Here is a 19795-nt window from a genome sequence, read left to right on the forward strand (position 1 = left end):
CTTTTTAATTCCACCCTTGAGACTCACAATCCGGTACAAAAGAAGTAAATTCACATCCCTTCCGTCTATCAACTTGGGTGGCATTTCTCTCGGTTTAACAATACCGAGGAAGCTTGGCAGAAACCATATCAACACTTCATCAAAATTTGCATCATAAAACTTAACATATCCGGCCAATTCCTCGTGCATCAAGAGCAAATCCAACGGCTCTAAACAACTATCCATAATCAAGCCGTTCTCGATCACGTCATCTTCATCTTGGGAAAGGACCACCGCCCTCTCACGTAACTCTTGCTTCGATTGGCGAGGGTTATCCTTCATGCCCTCGTAGTAGATCATAAAACAAACCTTTTGCTTCCTTGAAAACACAAATTCATCCTTCTTGGTTCCCGATGTACCTTCACCGTTTGCTTTCTTCTTTTCTTCACGCTCCTTCTTAAATTCTTCTTCATAAAAATCTTCTATGTATTGTTTAAGTTTCTCCTTTTCCACCCGGTGACCGTTATCGACATCAAACCGATCATAGAATCGATTCAAGTACTCCTCTTCTAAATCAACATTTGATTTTTCTTCATACACATCGAAATTCTTAACTTGTGCACCGAACATTTTCTTCAACATACACTTGTCACCCGTGGTGACCGTCTCGATCCCTTGGAACAACAGTTGTTCCAAACTTAGAACATTCTTCTCCATTCTCGGTACGTAATTTACACACGAAATCGTTTTCTCTTTTCCATCGACCGGTATTCTCACTTCACCAATGCCATGAACAAACGAAAAATTCTTCTTTTTCTCGTTCGTGATTACCCCGAAATGCCTCTTGAACCGTTTGAACAGACTACGGTTCCCGGTCATGTGTGTCTTGAAACTTGGATCAACGACCCACATTTCGCTAAACAAACCACCGCTCGTACCATCGACTAAGTAATCATCTTCTTCCGGTAACGGGCCCAAATTGATGTATTTACTAGGGCAAATAGAGGCTATGTGCCCATATTGTTTACAAACAAAACATGTCACCCCGGCCTTCCTCGGCCGTCCAACCGGTGCCTTTCCTTTGCGGTTAACTTTCCTTCCAGCGGCTTTGTGAACCTTCTTCTTCGCATGATCCTTCCCGGACGACTTCACCGAACATTTGGTTGGCTTCCCCTGCGCAACTCTTTTCCCAAGGTTGCAGCCCCGGCCGCACTTTCCAATGTTCCCAACATTACTATTTCCGATATCTACCGCTTTTCCTTTACCGCGAGGACAAACATCATCACGATCACAACCCTTTCCGTTTCCCTGTGAGCCTTTGGCTCTGATACCAATGTTGGTATCAGAATCATCAGACACCCAGGACCATTCGGGACGGACCGGGTTGTTACCGCATACACAATCATACTTCGACCAACCGCAATAATCACAAGACTTCATCATACATAAACTAACAGAAAGAACTTGCTGAATAATAATAACTAACCGAAATAAACTTCTGAAATATGATAACAGAATTCAGCGTTACAAACAAACTAATCGTTCAAGGCTATTTATAACAATGAACCGGTACGTCTACTTGCAGTCGCGTCTTTCTGATGTAGGGGTACGAGGATGAACATAACCGCCATGTGAAACGTTGCGTCTGTTCTGCATGATAACCGCTGTCGGCGGTTATCCTTTTATCTCCTGCAACTTTCAACCAAATGGGCCTGCTGCACCAGGCTTGTTCTTGTGATCCAGATCCAACCCACATATTAACAATACCTAAGACTCTAAATGGTTCGACCCAACATAATGTTTCTGGCCTACGGCCCAACGAACATAAACAAATAAAATAGTTTTTGACCCACTACTAATTTAAACTAAACGTAAACGTAAATGCAGACCGAACAAGAAAGTCGTGATTATCTTCTTGGTCTTCAGTATAGTTTGTGAAGAGTCCAAAGATCCTACTAAACGTAGTAGAGTATGGAATGATACTGAATCTTATCATGTGTTGAGAAAAGGATATGTAAGATGCTTCTTATGTGTATCTTTAAGCTTATTATCGTTGCACAACCTCCCATTTCCACTAAAATTCTCAAATTTCATGTCTTTTCCATTAGGGTTCAGGTACAATTGAAGGTCTAGCACTCGATATGCGAAAGGTTGAGCAGGGGATGAGATCAAAGGTAAGACAAATAAAGTAAATTAGGAAGCATTAATGTCTCCTCTAATGGTTCTATTAAGCTAATGGTTATTCCCTTTACATGACATATAGGGAATTTCTCATCATGTCTTATTTCGATAGTTATGGAATTTACCTTCATTTTTAGCGCATTTAACTCAAGATCGAGGCTTCCTAATTATTTTACATCATACTAAACTTGCAGGCATTAGAGCTTAAAACAAGTTCCCTTGCAAATATGGACAAGCTGAAACTTCTCCAACTCAAAAACGTGAAACTCACTGGGTGCTACGAAAATTTTCCAGAGTTTATATGGTTGTGCTGGCATGGATGTCCTTTGCAAATAATGCCCCCTGGGTTATTGATGAGCAGCTTGGTCGCTATAGATATGAGTGATGGTCACTTGGAAAAGTTTGAAGCACCCACGGTATAAGTAATTCAATCTTTTGTTTATCACTTGGCCCTTTAGCTTCTCTGTTTAAGACCGTTCATTCAAATGTACAATCATAATTTGAACTTGTTATTCTTGGAATAGGGACTTAATTCACTCAAGTACCTAAGTCTTAAAGGTTGTGACAAACTTGTCAGCATCTGCAATCTCTACCGGCTCCCTAAACTTGACACTTTGATCCTCTGGAACTGTAGTAGTCTGACTCATCTTTGTAAATCCACAGGCGACCTTGAGTATCTTGATTTTTTGGATTTGACAGGGTGCACTAAACTTTTGAAATATGTAAAACAACCTGAAACCATGATGGTTCCACAAAAACCATTGCTTTCCTTACCCCGGTCACTAATGTTGTTGGATCTCATAAACTGTGACATGGATCATAACAATGATGTTTATGTTGCATTCCATGCCCGATCATTGTTTGTCCTGTGTTTAGCCGTTAATCCATTTGAGTACCTGCCCAGTAACATTAATCTTAAAATGCTCCGCATACTCAACTTGTATTCTTGTCCAAACCTGAAGTCTATCTCATGTATCCCAAGTACGCTATTGGAGTTGCATATAGATTGGTGTATATCACTGGAGAGAGTAACATTCCAATCGGGTCGTTTCACTCTACAGGGGTGTGCTTATGAGTGTTGTTTCAAACTGTCAGAAATTCAAGGCCTTTTTAAATTAGTGTCCGTAGCAGAAACTGAAGAAGCAGAACTTGGTCACATGCAATGGATCAAAGCATATGAAGATCATAAGGTGGAACTGGTCGGTGACGAGATTACTAAAGGCAAAATTTGGCATACTCAGGTTATCTCTCCTAAGTTCTATCAAATGAGCACACAAAAAAACAAGCCTATATCCTGCCTCCAATATTTTTAATATACAACTAACCAAATTTTATGCGATCTAGGTGTTGTATGAATATGGTATAATGAGCACCTATCTGCAAGGCATAGATTATCGAAGCATGATGACATCTGAGTATACGTCATCATCCTTATTCTTATTCTTTTGTGTGCCTTTTCATCATGAGAAGAACAGGATCCAAGGATTAAACGTAAGTTGCTTATACAGATTATCAGGATCCAAGGATAATGATGAGTTGGGTTTGTTGGCAAAAATCAGCAACAGAAGCAAGGGTCTTACATGGGTATACAACCCTCTAGTGTATTGCAAACCCAAAGTTGATGAAGATGTTGTGTGGTTAAGCTACTGGCCAATCGGAAACATATTAGATGCTGGTGATGCAGTCACTGTGGGTATAAACGCGGATGAAGCGGTGATGGTAAGCCAATGTGGTGCCAGCCTGGTGTATGTGGATGATAGTGAAGAAGATGAAGAAGAGAACTTTGGGACTAACACTATGAAAGAGGAAGAAGAGATTGGAGGAGATCTGTCTGAATTCGAGGTGACCACAGGAGGCTACTATCTTTCCCGCCGTGATTTATTTGGTCCGGAAACCTCTTATTGGTTAAAATGGTTGTTCGGTGATAACGTTCACTACACAGGTATGTTCCTCATTTAGATGTGTACGAATTTTTAGATGATATTAAACCAAAAATAGTGACAAAGACCCTAATGGCACAAATTCTCTTATCAGATTCACATGGATGGAGGAAAAGTCATCAGTCGAAGTTATCTTGGATGGTGAGAGATTTTGCAAACACCTTCCTCAGAGTATGTATATACCTTAATCTTTCTCTATGATACAAACAAAATTTATATGTTAAATCCCTTAACAAACAGTTCTCATTTGCAAAAACGTGACTAAAACATAAAGATAGGTAAAGTATGTTTACACATTACTTGGCTACTTGCATTAAGATTTTATGTTGATTTTTTTATAATATTAAAATAAATTTCTTAAGAGGTTTGGTAATATAAGTTTTAGATATACGATTTATTATAACTTTTGGTTCCATGTCACTTGATTATGCAAAACAAAAAGAAAAGGAAAAAAAAGAAAAAGATCGCATTGACCGTAAAAATAAGTATCGAGTATTTTGTTTGGTTTTTATGCATCAATGAAAGACAGAAATTATCAGTTAGCCATAATTCTACAAAACCATGGCTGTTCTAATGCCTTTGTTACATTTCAGATAATTGAGTTGGGAGTTAGCTTTAACAATCAAAGTGAAATCTACACTATAGAGAAGGCGGTATCTAGTCTTGTCGGCATTGAATCTGTGTCCACTCAAAAAGATACAGAAAGACTAATCGTCGTCGGATGCGTTGATCCTATTGAAGTTGTAAGCTGTGTGAGGGAACTTGGCAACATGGCGGTGAAGGTTTTATCTGTTAAATACAAAATTGAGTAAAATAAGTTACAAAGTCTAGTTTATAATATAACATGAATAAAGTTGGATAGATGTGGGTTCGTTCCTTATTCCGAAGAAAAGTTGTACATTTTGCATCACATGTATTAGGGAATGTGCTCAGAAACTTATATGTTTTGCTTTATGTTATGAGTGTTGACTTTCATCTTGACTCAAAGTAGTTGAGAACATTTGAAGAGTCTTACAATTTTGATTGCTACTGTAAGATTGTTAAGTTGCTTTTGAGATTGTAAAGACCTTTTAGTTGTATATAAGGTTATTGCAACTGATAATTAGGAAAATGACTAGAACTTTAACTTTTGTTATAAGATTTTACTTTTTGAATTTTGTGATCAGAAAATGCTAAAATAGTAACTTTCGCTATAATTCACATCCCTCATCATTTTTGCAGGTTTATTTTATATTATTTTTTACCTGATTCATTTTTACCTGTCACCATTTGCGATCGGTATAATCTATATAATTAGATTCTGAAAACTGGTATCGTACCATTTGCGACAAAAGTAATTAGAGCATCCTCATCGCTTAATTCTGGACTAGGTCCAGAATCCAGATTTCAACACTGGATGGCACGTGGGCATTGGAGGAGAAGGTGAGTTGCGGTCTGGTCTGGTGCACTTGACTCAATTCGAAGAGGGTGGTGGGTACCACTGGACCGTTGAGCATTTAAAAAATATCAACCGGCAAAATTTTAAAATAATAAAACAATTAATTTAAACTTTAACCAACCGGCTATATATACACACAATTTGATCGAGCACATTTGGACCCATATACATAGTTATTTGTAGTTGTGTTCTTTTTTTAAATTTAAATGTTGCATGTTGTTTTTATTAATTTTAAATGATATTTGTGTTTTTTCAACCTTTAATGTTTAATTTGTTTTATATAAAAGGATTTAATTATAACTGAAATACTAAAAGTATTATATTATGAAATAACTAAATTAGATATAGAGAGAAAAAAAATAGGTGATGAGGTACATGGTGAGGTGAATGTTTGGGTTGGGTTAGCATTTGAGGAAAAACATAGTTTTTTAGGTAAAGGTTTAGAATGTTATGGTGTGCTGAGGTAACAGGTCTGAAAATCAAACCCATCTTAGCATTAGAGATGCTCTAATAACCTTACATGTAACTTTAAACATATCCATCACTATGCCCCCCCCCCCCCCCCAAACCTCTTAATACAATTTAAACGTGTTTTGAAGACAATCAAGATTCATAACACTGACGCACAAATGTCAAGCAATTATATATAATTCACTTTGGTGGGGAAGGTGAGTTGGCAGGAGACCATGAATTCAACCCATCAATCAAGAACAAAATAACAATTGAACAAAGAACAAGAAGAGAGGGATAAACCCTAATATGCAATTGTATTAATAAATGAACAATAGAACCTGATTGTTACAAGATGCAAGATACAAGATTCCAGGATACAATAACAAATGAAAATCCTAAACTATTTATAGACTTCAATGGGTGCGAGTGTAGAGTCGTGTCCTTTCACGAATAGTCACGTCTCTAGAATATGTGGATGAGAATGAAACTTGAAGAGGTGTGTCTTTACATCCACAAGTCGCATCCCTTGATCCCTTGTATGCAGCCAATCGCGAACAAACATGTCCTCACGGACATACCCTTTCGATTAGAGGAGAAGTTGCCAACTTCCAGATTGTCAACTTTAGTCCCCATATTTTATAACTACCCTGTAACCGCCATCTAAATAACTTTAAACTAATTCATAATCAACCCTTGCACTTCTAGTCAAACTTTGATCACACAATTAAGTCCAACATTCACCCCCCCCCCCTAATTGTTGATCCAAGTTTGATTCTTGAACTTTGCATGCTTCTTCCTGGGCAAGCTTTAATCCTGGTGTCATGCGTCACACACTACACCAAAAACTTTGCGGCCTCATCCATGTCTACATATGACTGTGCAAACCATTATGTTCCCGCTATGATTCCATCAACAATCTTCAACCCTGCAAGTCCTTAGGGAATTCTAACACGAACAACGTCTCTTGCGATTGATCTTTGTGATGGCATCCTCTCTTCCTTCTCAAACCGATCCATGCACACCCCTAGTATGTATTCCTCCTTCCTGGGCAATCTCTGAACCCAATATTTTAACTGTATGCGAATCTGGGATCAACTTCTTGGGAGACTTTTAAATTGGTGATTTCCATGAACGAAGGATGGCTTCCCCTGCGCGTACTGTTCACCTTTTCCGCTGCCCGGCTGCTCTTTCCTCCATTCAGACCCGTACCAACATGCTCGGTTCCCCCGACGATTTCCTTCCTTCCCTCAGATGATTCTTCGGAACGCGAAACCCTTGCCTTGATTGAAGAATTGAATCCATGATCTTGATTCTTTGAGCCTTGGCTCTGATACCAATATAGATCCCAGGAGACCATGAATTCAACCCATCAATCAAGAACAAAATAACAATCGAACAAAGAACAAGAAGAGAGGGATAAACCCTAATATGCAATTGTATTAATAAATGAACAATAGAACCTGATTGTTACAAGATGCAAGATACAAGATTCCAGGATACAATAACAAATGAAAATCCTAAACTATTTATAGACTTCAATGGGTGCGAGTGTAGAGTCGTGTCCTTTCACGAATAGTCACGTCTCTAGAATATGTGGATGAGAATGAAACTTGAAGAGGTGTGTCTTTACATCCACAAGTCGCATCCCTTGATCCCTTGTATGCAGCCAATCGCGAACAAACATGTCCTCAGGGACTTCGATTAGAGGAGAAGTTGCCAACTTCCAGATTGTCAACTTTAATCCCCATATTTTATAACTACCCTGTAACCGCCATCTAAATAACTTTAAACTAATTCATAATCAACCCTTGCACTTCTAGTCAAACTTTGATCACACAATTAAGTCCAACAGTGGTACCCACTGGACCGTTGAGCATTTAAAAAATATCAACCGGCAAAATTTTAAAATAATAAAACAATTAATTTAAACTTTAACCAACCGGCTATATATACACAATTTGATCGAGCACATTTGGACCTATATACATAGTTATTTGTAGTTGTGTTCTTTTTTTAAATTTAAATGTTGCGTGATGTTTTTATTAATTTTAAATGATATTTGTGTTTTTTCAACCTTTAATGTTTAATTTGTTTTATATAAAAGGATTTAATTATAACTGAAATACTAAAAGTATTATATTATGAAATAACTAAATTAGATATAGAGAGAAAAAAAATAGGTGATGAGGTACATGGTGAGGTGAATGTTTGGGTTGGGTTAGCATTTGAGGAAAAACATAGTTTTTTAGGTAAAGGTTTAGAATGTTATGGTGTGCTGAGGTAACAGGTCTGAAAATCAAACCCATCTTAGCATTAGAGATGCTCTAATAACCTTACATGTAACTTTAAACATATTCATCACTATGCCCCCCCCCCCCCTCTTAATACAATTTAAACGTGTTTTGAAGACAATCAAGATTCATAACACTGACGCACAAATGTCAAGCAATTATATATAATTCACTTTGGAAAATCACATATTACTATTTTTTAACCAAGGCCAACCCGGCAGGTTAGACGACATGTAAAAAATGATTCAGGTATAGAATGGGTCTGATCAAAATATGTTTTAAACGAAATAACTTTGGGTAAAAACAAGAAGTATTAAAAAGTGACAATTTGATTTGGGTCAAAATGAGCTATCACAAAAACGTGTCTTGGGTTGAAATCTGACGTTTTAGAAAAAAAAATATAGCCAAGTGACTAGAATATTAATTTTTCAGTTATTTAAACGAGTTAAAATCAATCGCCAAACCTTCAACCCATTGGGTTGTTCTGGTTTCTAATTTCAATCTCTTGAGTTCAATTGACTAGCATATTAAATTTCTTTTTTTGGAAAAACAAAATTTTATCCCAAGCTAGCAAGAAGCTAATAAAACAAGATTACAAATTGAAATTATTCTACATGTGCCGATATAAACTTTTCATCCTAGCCGTATGTTTGAGCTAGAGAAGCAAGTTGGACATAAAGTTATCTTACACCTCCTCCCAAGACATTATTCTCCCCGAGAAAGTTATAGCATTTTGAACCAACAACAGACACCAAGAGTAGTCATTTACACTAGCCGAATGATTTTCTTGATAGCAGCCAGCAAAGGGAGATCCGACGGCACCACTAGAGTCTCTTGAAAAGTCCCTGAAATGAATATACCTACCTTGCCCCATTGGTTTACTTTAGACCAAATGATTCCAGCCAACCTGCAATTTATCAAGATATGGTCCAAAGTTCTGGCAACTCGTCACAGTCTGTACAATGAACCTCCATTACCATCCCTCTTTTCAAGAGCTCAAACTTAGAAGGAAGCCGATTTTGCAAAGCCCTCCACACCAAAAAGTTATCTTCTTTGGAACCTTGTTTACGTATATCATGTCACAAATTTGAGACCATTTTTAATTCAATCTCCCATCTTAAATCCTTAACCAAGAACGGACCTTCAGCTGACCCCATCTCCACACAACTTTTCACATCGCCCGATCTCTACCTTTTCCAAGCAATTTAGGATTGCCTTCTTCCAGTTCCACCTAACCGAGATGCTATCTGTAACTTTACACTCCTTGAAAACTTCAAGAGCAAATAGATATGGAACTTTCACCTTTTAAGGAGTGACTTGAACATCCCGAAATTTTATTGAAACTCGAGACCAAGACAAGACCACCTATAACAGTGTACAATTCGTATATGTTGTAAGGCTTAGACTATTCACACACCTAGGCTGCCTATTTGCACACTTAGGGTTTATATACGCTCCGTATAGCTCTATACGCAGCATATAGGGTTATACCTATACGCTGCGTATGGAGCTATACGCAGCGTATAAACGGCATAGATTTCAGGACCTGTCCAACAATCATTGGCACAGACAACCAGGGTTTATATACGCTGCGTATAGAGCTATATGCAGCGTATATAACCCATCAGCATTTTGTTTACTTATTTTGATGTATTTGTGGTATAAATACATACCTGGTTCCAAGGTTATATCGCTTAAAATATATAATCGTTAATGTTTGTTGATGCACTTTTGTGTCTGTAACTAGTTTTGTATTTACGATGTATCTTTTACGGTCTTTTGTCGTTTATCGAGTCTGTATTTGCCGTCGACCAAGTCGGATATCCTCCTATCCGCTTGTGTCCGACTTGTTTGTCTCCTTTTGGTATGTAATGATATATGAACGATGCATGTTGCATATAAGGGTATTTCTGTCATTATGTTTGTGTTTGTTTGTGGTTTGCAGCAAACAGATCACAAAATGCAGCCTTCGACGAAACACTCTGTTTCGTCGAACACATAACGACGAAACGGAACTTGTCCATTTCACTTTGTTTCGTCGTCATCGATGACGAAACTGAGTTGTTTCGTCGTCTGATTGGGCTTCTTCAGGCCCAAGCCCAGTCTGTTTCGTCGAGCCCATGTTGGTTTCGTCGATGCTCTTTGCCCACGCTGCTATATAAACACCCTGTGTTTCACTTTGAAACCAGAGATGAGAGAATACCCTTAAAGTTACTCTGTCAAAAATGTGTTTGTATCAGCTGTGATTCTCATCCCGTTTAATCAATTGATTGCGTTTCGTTGGTTAAACCGTGTTGTTACTTTATTATATGTTTGATTTGGCATAGTTACGTGGATTCCGCACACGTAACTTTGTTTGCTATAAACAAGGATTTGGTTTTGTTATCGATCCTCCGATTTCGGGACCTACAAGTGGTATCAGAGCATTAGGCTCTTATCCTTGTTTAAAATCAAACATAGTTCGGTTTTTATCAAGTGTTTGTGGTTGATTTTCAGAAAAAGTGTTCTTGAAAACTTATATTTTCCGGAAAAGTTCTTTAAAATCTGCTTGAATATTGTTGTTTGCTAAAGAGTTTTATCAAAAACCTTGTTAGATTGATTGTTCTCGTGATAAACCGGGTTTTTAGTGAAAGTTTTGTGCAATTTCGCGTTTCGGAAAATTTGTCGGTGACCGGAAAACTCATATTTCTGGGTTTGTTCTTCATATATTCAAGAAACCTTCAAAGTGTTCTTGAATATTCATTGCATTTAAATTTAAAAGTTAAAACTAAAAAGAATTAACATGAATTAAAAAATTGTTTGCCATACTTGGTTGGTGGTCTAAGCATGGTGTGAGTTGAAAAAGTCGTGTGCATTGTCGGATTGAGGATAAGATTTGAACTACTTCACCAACTCTCTGATTACTTTTTCGACGAAACAGTCAAACGACGAAACCAAAGTGTTTCGCCGATAGCAATCTTCGACGAAACACATTGAGTTTCGCCATAAGCCATTGACGAAACACACTGAGTTTCGTCATAAGGCATTTCGACGCAACAGAAGTTGTTTCATGGAAAGCATTTCGTCGAGTGTGTTGTCATTTTTAAACAGAAGGTTTGTAAAAGTGTCATAACATTGTGTTTTCAAGTATTTGATCAGGTACTTACTTGTATACATCAAAGATTAGTTGCACAAGTCCGTGGGATTGGAGTATGGACCCACAACCAGGTCAAGATCAAAGTTCCACAGCCGTGTGGGCAAGAAGTATGTTTCCTCAACCATCCATAAGTGCAAGTCAATGGGCACTAGTATCGAATCAAAATCAAAGCATTCAGAATCTTTTGCTTAGCGAGAGTGAAACGGGAAGCAACAATCGCCCACCAAAGTTGAATCACATGAACGACTTTCCATCATGGAAAGGTCGTTTCCACACATACGTTCAAGGGCAAAGCACCGAACTTTGGACATGTTCACTAACGCATGCAACCCTGCCCTCGAAGTAGCAGCATGAATTGCAGCGGGTTTTTCTAACATGCTTGAAGATGACAAGAAAGCCTATGACTTAGAGAAAAAGGCGTTTGCTATTCTTACACAAGCGCTTAACAAATAAATCTATCATCAATTCTCTTACTGTAAAGACACGAAAACATTATGGGATGCCTTGGTAGCGAGAGGGGAAAGAAATGCAGCTACTAGAAAGTCACGCCATGATCTGTTAAAGAAAGAGTTTGAATCATTTCAGTTCTTGGAAAATGAAACCCTAAATGATATGACTACACGTTTTTATCATTTGATTAGTGAAATGTTTGCATATGGGGTTTTGGCAACTCAACAGGAAATGGTTGCTAGGTTTGCTAATGCTTTACCCCCAAAATGGAGTTCGTTCATTGAGTTGCTAAAGCATACGGGTACTCTAGATACTATCCATATCTATGAATTCATTCAGAAGCTGGAACACAAGAATGATGAAGAAATCCGGAAAGCTAAACGAGCTCCTGCTCCTCAAAATACTGAAATGTACCTTCCAGGTTTCGAATCTTTAGCCACATCCAGTGCAGCTCAGCAACCAAAACTGCAAACGGCGTTTATGTCCAATACAAGCTCCTTTCCATTTCCTCAGTCAGCTCTTCCTCCGGTTTTCGATCTGAGGGCTTATATTCTGTAACACCTCGAAAAATTTCGTCCAATAATGTCTTGACACGTGTCATAAGGTTCCGTTATGTGAAAACATACTTTAGAGGGACTAAAAGTGACAAACAGTGAAAACTATGGAACGTAAGGGTCCAAAGTGTCAACAATGGATAAATAGACTCTATGATAACCCTACATAATGTTTATAACCTTAAACGGATGGTTCATGGATCATACGACGCGGAAATTGCACAAAAGTGAAGTATTGCAAACTATAGGGGCCAAAAGTGTCAACATGTTTAATTTATACCTCTGAGTGAACTTTTGGCAGACCCGAAGCTTTGTATAGCTAAAATATACTCACTAGAATATGTGGTAAAAATTTCATGAAGTTTTGTCAACGTATGAGAAAGTTATGGCCAAAACCGTACTTGAAGGACTAAAAGCGTCAACGTCGAATTTCAGGGCTTTTCGGTTGAGCGCAAATTGTTCCGAGGACATTTCCATGTTGGTAAAAGTCCTAAGGTTCTTAGAAACCAAGTTTGGGGGTTTACGGGTCGAGAAAAGTAGCCGAAACGTCGCGTACAAGCTCAGGGACCAATTCTGCCAAAACTGAAACTTGTTTGGCTGAACCAGGGGTCAGGCGACCCGCCTGGTAAAGCCCAAGCGGGCCGCGTGGGTCTGCCAGCGACAGAAATCGTATTTGGGGCTGATTTAGGTCCGAAATTGAGTTGTAAACAGCTGGTCTTGCCTCCCAAATGCTCCAATACGTGCCCTTGCATGCCTACATCAACAGTAGCCTACCCCAACCATCTAATTACACCATAAATCAGATCAAACATCATTGTTCTTGGCACTTGAAGTTGTGAACAAGGAGCTCTCTACATTCAAGAACTCTCTCAAGCTTTCTGGAGTTAATCTGATCATCAAGGACGAATTCTAGTGTTCACTAAACACCTATAGGACCTTTGTAAGCTTCCAATTCGTTCTCTAATCCGTTCTTGCTTTGATTATTGCTAAAAGTCAAACTGTTTGTTCATAAGCTTTGACTTTCTGATTAAACGGATTTCTTTCAGTCATTTCTCGAATTGAAACCTGATATATGTTGGTATTCATGTGGGAAACAAACCCTCAAAAGGGTACTCTCTGATTCCCACTACATGCATGCTAAATGTCGAGTCAAACCTATTTCTAAAAAGTCAACAGAAGCGATTTTGTGAAAAATGACATGAATAATGATATAGATAACATGCAATCTGTTTGATCTTCATAGAAAGCTTTATTATGAATATAAGAATGTATTTTACCACGATCAACTCGACAATCCTTAGTGTAAACCCGGATTGGAACCGAAAGTCTTAATAAACGACCTTTTCGTAAACTACCGGTTCGGATCCGTACATGCATGTGTGAGATCTGTATTTTAGAGCATTTTTGACCATTGGCATTTTAGTTAAACTTTCTGGAAATTTTATGTCATAAGTCTATGCTTAGCCGATTCGAATGCATGTTTCCAATTTATGCATAAAGTTGACTATTTTGCCCTTTTTGATTTAAAACGTGATTTTTAGAAAAGTGAAAGAGTAGAAATCTTTATTTTTATTATATAAACTTGCACCGAAAATTTCGGATCAGTTGGTGGTCCAGATTGTGAGTTATGGCCATTAGCGTAAAACTATATTATAAATTTACATAAACGGTCCTTTTCGCGTAGAACCCGTTTCTGGCCACGTTTTGATACAAAACTTTTTACCAACAGATGTAATATAATATTCTGGGAATTTTGATGATTTTTAATTAATTTTTGGCTGAACGGATCCTAGATCGCCTAGTCATTTCGGCTTATGTCGGTTTTGACCGTTTTAGCCATAAAATGAGTTTTACACATCCTTTTGACCCGAAACCTTTTCCTACTGATCTTATATGTTAAATAAATTATTTTGAGCCTTCTGGAAATATAAAAATCTCAGATTTAAATTGAAAACCCGAAAACGCCCTTAAATCGCATATTTAGCGTTTTAAGCGCATAGTAAGCGTTATATTTGTTTAAACATATAAGACCTATACCTACTGTTGTGTTTAGCATATTTTCATATAAAAACAGTAAGTATAAGTATATGAACTCAGACTTCCAGTTTTGGCACTTTTAGCCCTTGTGAAATTACTAAAATACCCCTACGGTGCATAGTTTGGTTTTAAATGATAAATTTGGTATATGGGTCATACCCTACTGATATAATATGTTATATTAAGTATATTTACTGTATGAACCAGACCCGAAACTCAGATTTCTAATTTTACTCTTTTATTATCTCTTAAAAAGACCAAAATGCCCTTCTAAGGCATAAATTGAGTTTAAAATTATTCCGGGCAATATAGAACATAACTTACTGATATTATATCATATTTAAAGCATATTATATCAGGGAACTTGCATTTGAATCATTTGTCTACCCGTATCGCCCTTTTCGCGTTCGGTTCGGTTTACGTAACTAGTTTGTGTAAATTGACCGAAACGGGTCAAACGTTATCATTTTTGTCTCAAAATCCAGAATGTATTTTGTATACCCATATTATACAAGTATTCAAACTTGTCGGGTCTAAATAACGTTCTATCCGGTCTTCGCTTAATCGTGCGCTTGAACCGTATATTTCCTTAAAACTAACCGGTCTAAGCTTATGCTTAATTAAAGACCCGTTAGTATTCTAATTGGTTATTTATACCCTCGTTCCAGACTAGAGCCTTCCGGTAAATTGTACCTACGCTTACTTAAGTGAATACGGCTGAGTTATTATAATTCTTGCTATTTAAGACAGGAGCTAGCTCAGGTAAATACTCTTAACTTATTTTCCCTATTACGGGCTTGGGATACGGTAATATAAATACCGCATGGTCAGGTATGGGATTCGAAGACCAATGTGTCGGGAGATCCAAATAACCTGTTTTAATTCGTATTGCTTGACTGAAACATTGGGGATTAATGCGACCGTGTCCTGGATATCCTTGACTCATTAAATGCAATGGCCACGACCTAAGCACGGGGTGTAGGCATACACCTGACAGATGCTTGATGCTATTAATTGATTATACCCAATAAGGGATTCCCAATAAGGGAATAGTGGTGTGTCGGTTAATCTTGAACCGGCATAGGACCGGGCCCCGCATGTAGAGCAAGTTATGTAAAACTGATAACATGAGATATAGTTTGTCCCAAGTATAAAAGATTAATCTTGCCTTGTGCAACTTAATCGAGTGTCAAAATAGTTTTGTGCCTTGTGCGCCTAAACCAATTTTCATAAACTCTTTTCAAATGAGTCAGTTGAGTGTATTTACCAGTGAAAACTGACGTATTTTCCAAAGTCTAAGTGACAGGTACAAGTACGTAATAGGCTGGAAGCTGCTCAGGGCGTTAGTAAGGAATCTTGCAAGTTCTAGGCGTCTAAAGTCTGTTGAACATTTATCTTATTTTATTTGATCCGCCTGTGGATCCGTTTCAACTACTTGTGATATTAAATATTACGTTTATGTAAAGTTGAAATGAATCTATTTCTGCTTCCGCTGTGCATTTATATATTGTGTTGTTTGACTATGATGTTATCAACTACGTCACGTTACCCCCACCGGGCCCACCGGTGACACGTGGAAATTCGGGGTGTGACAGGTTGGTATCAGAGCCAACATTGAGTGAATTAAACACTAGCCCTTAGTGTTTAATCTCAATGACACAATAGCACATTCCTTAACCTTCTGAGTCTAGACTTAACATAGGAATACTCCCGATCCTAATCTGGAATTTATTGCTTCCAATTATTTTATATATTGGATACGTCGCCAAGCGAAGGAGCCGTAATAGGAGTTCTCCACACCTGGAGCCCCGAGATGCTGAGCTTCGTACCGCGGCTAAAGTGAAATAAACACCCAAGGAGAAAGCATTCAGAAATAAAATGAAGAAGAAACTCCTTTTACTGAAGATCGTTTCCTTATTAGTCCTTATAAGGACATATTTATCTTTCAGTCCCTGCGAGGACGACATTATTCCTTCCAAGTCCCGCTTAGGGCAACTTTATACTTTTACTTTTATATAATGGAATGATTACGTTTGGACTTTCATTCTAAATAAGGAATATTAAATAAATGGAAAATATCAATTTTTATTTGATTTGCCATTTAACAAGAATCTTAGTAAGGTAAAACCTAGCTCGAATGTCTTAATAAAGGCCTGGCCAATATGGTAAAACCTGGTTGAAAAGATTCAAATCTCTGTTAACATCTGTAAACATGTTAACACTCCTGGCTAAGCGTGACCGTAAAATCACACAAGCCACTCTTTTTATAAACTATCTACAGATTATATCTGTATACAAGTCTGATAATGACTTGATGCCTACGGGTAATAAATTTGAAAATTGGGATTTATTTAAAATTCCCTGTAAGTAAAATAATCATCCCTTAAGGATGAAGTGCCACGAGCGATAATACACTGTCCGATTGCGACATCGACAGTTGTGAATCTTTTTGAGATTCCCTGTCCTAAGGGGGTGAGCTATGCTCAAACGCCCTCTAGACGATAATCTGGTCGTCATGTCATTATTATGACCGCTGAATGACATTTGATTTAAATTAAGTACTAATCCTGTCGTTATGTCATTATTATGACCGCTGAATGACAGTTGATATAAATTAAGTGCTAATCCTGCCGTCATGTCATCATTATGACCACTGAACGACAGTTGATTAAATTAATGACACTGATCATGGCGTCATGTCATTACTTTGACCGCTGAACGTATCATCAGTACAATGACTATATGTCTTAACATCTTACGAGATGTTAATTGATAGGCCCACGGGCCAGAAATTTTAATAAATACAGGGGTAGCTATGACTCCCTGTCAGAAAAAGGTAATGAACTAGGTTCAAACCTCAAGGCTTTGATTCTCTGAAATCCTAGCTTATAATTTATAAATGTCCTTGTGACTAGGCCTTTGTGCCACCTCAATATCCGTAATGTTTTATAACTAGGATAAATTGTAATGCCTCGATTCTCAGAAATCATGGGTTATAAATTAAACTTGTCCACGTGACTAAGCCTTTTGTGCTATTACTAAATGCCTCGATCCCAGACGATCATGGCTCATAAATTAAACTTGTCTTCTCGACTAGGCCATTTGTGCCATTACTATCTTATAAATTAGGATTCTTAATAAAAATCCTGAATAAAATAAACTTTATTCCTTTTCTGTTAAGTGTATGTATTAAAGGAGAATCTTAAAAGGTTTGACCTAGCTTGAATGTCATTGAAGACCTTGCTAAGATGGTAAAACCTGTTTAGAAGAGACTCAGGTCCTTGTTAAAACACCTGAAAACTTGTTAACACTCCCGACAACAGTGATGCGATAAAATCACGATGGTCACCTCTATATTAGGAACTTCCAAATTCCTTAATTAGCCTATATGATGGATAGGAATCATGGCTAATAAACGTCGAACATGATATACACATCTAAACATCCACCTGGGATGTATACCTATGGGCAAAGATGCATACATGAAAACGATAGTTTTATTTCATACCTATGGGCTAGCTTGGTTGACGGCATATGAAATATCATGTCGGGTGATGGTTAGGTATTGAAGAGCACCGACTAGCGAGCGATAGAGGGTAGGATCATGAAAGGGAGAACCGGTGGAGTTGAAGATGTCTTTGGTTGTGAGTAGAGTGGAGACGGGTTTTGAGTCCAAGAGGCCGGCTTTGGTTAAAATATCAAAGGCATATTTTGATTGAGTTAAGAACAAACCGATTTTGGTGTGGGTGGCCTCTAGACCGAGGAAAAAATTTAGTGGACCAAGGTCTTTAATTTGGAACTCCTTGTGAAGGTCTTCGGTAAAAGAGTGAATGAAAGTTTCATTGTTACCGGTGACGTTTATGTCATCAACATAAACAAGAAGGTAAACAAGGGTGCCATTGTGATGATATATGAACAAAGAGGGGTCTGCCCTGCTACATTGAAAGCCGAGAGTGATGAGAAAAGCACTTAGTCGATGAAACCAAGCGCGTGGAGCTTGTTTTAGGCCGTAGAGGGCACGATTCAGTTTACACACATGGGATGGATGGGTGGTACTTACAAAGCCGGGAGGTTGTTCCATGAAAACAACTTCATTGAGATGACCATTTAAAAAAGCATTGTTCACATCTAGTTGCCTTAGAGTCCATTGTTGAGAAGTGGCAAGACTTAGGACCACTCGAATTGTTGATGATTTAACTACCGGGCTGAATGTATGTGAGAGTCGATACCCGGTACTTGAGGGAATCCTTGTGCCACTAGACGGGCTTTGTACCGGTCAACTGAACCATCAGATTTGTATTTGACACGATAGATCCACTTTGAACCGATAACATTTGTGTTTGATGGACGGGTAACAAGGCTCCAAGTGTTGTTGTTATGCAACGCTTTTAATTCTTCATGCATCGCATGATTCCATTTGGGATCTTTGAGAGCGGTTTTGATGCCTTTGGGTGGATGAGATGTGTGAAGAGATTTTTGAAGTTTGTTTGTGGAGAGGTGAGAGAGATTAGCATAATGCTTAGGTTTAAAAATGTTATTTTTGGATCGAGTCATCATAGGATGCTGATTTTTGGGCTGAGGTGAAGGAGGAATAGATGTCGAGTGGTGTGTGGCGGATTGGGTGGGATTTGGGCTCGGGGGTGGACTGGGAAGTTCCGAAGAGTTGGACAGGTTTGGTGTCAGTGGAGGAGTGGAAGGGAGTGGGGTCGATGATGGGCTGGAGACTGGAATGGGTTGGTTAGCGGCTGTTTCAGAGGTGGTGTTTGCAGTGGGCTGGACGGGTAATGGGCTTGGGATGGTTTGGTCAATGGGCTGGACTGTTTGAGGAAGGAAGGTGGGACAGTGGCTACACGGTTGGTGGGAGGGAGATGTGGAAGAATTGTGTTGTGGTGTAGTTGATGAGATGATGGGTGGTGTCGGTAAAGTGTCATCAAAATTGGTCATTGGAAGGATGTTTGTGTCGGATGAAGAAAGACTTTCTTTGAAGGGAAGAATGTCTTCATCAAATTTTGCATGGCGAGTAGTGTAGATGCGCCCATTTGTTGGATCTAGACACCTAAAACCTTTGTATTTAGGATATCTCCAAGAAAAATGCAAGGTGTACTACGCGGGAGGAGTTTATTTTTATTGTAGTCCCGAAGGTATGGGAAAACTCGACATCCAAAAATTCGTAGGTTTGAGTAAATTGGTGGTTGATGAAATAAAATTTCATATGGTGATTTGTTGTTAAGTATGGTAGTGGGAAGGCGGTTTATGATATAGATAGCAGAAGTGAAAGCATCGACCCAAAGTTTTGGTGGGGCATTGGCGTCGAACATCATGGCTAAACCGGTTTC

The 19795-nt window shown here is 38.3% G+C and overlaps 1 protein-coding gene across 1 annotated transcript; it reads left to right on the top strand.

The window, feature by feature from the left end:
* Positions 1 to 1540: 1540 nt before the first annotated feature.
* LOC110874159 lies at positions 1541 to 4912 on the top strand. The gene is made up of 7 exons (XM_022123022.2): positions 1541 to 1585; positions 2088 to 2153; positions 2355 to 2576; positions 2685 to 3401; positions 3505 to 4102; positions 4195 to 4271; positions 4694 to 4912. The coding sequence occupies exons 1-7, from the start codon at positions 1541 to 1543 to the stop codon at positions 4910 to 4912; spliced, it is 1944 nt and encodes a 647-aa protein (XP_021978714.2).
* The last annotated feature ends 14883 nt before the right edge of the window (positions 4913 to 19795 follow it).

The sequence above is a fragment of the Helianthus annuus genome, chromosome 9 (assembly GCF_002127325.2).
Source record: "Helianthus annuus cultivar XRQ/B chromosome 9, HanXRQr2.0-SUNRISE, whole genome shotgun sequence".
In the NCBI taxonomy this organism is placed as follows: domain Eukaryota; kingdom Viridiplantae; phylum Streptophyta; class Magnoliopsida; order Asterales; family Asteraceae; genus Helianthus; species Helianthus annuus.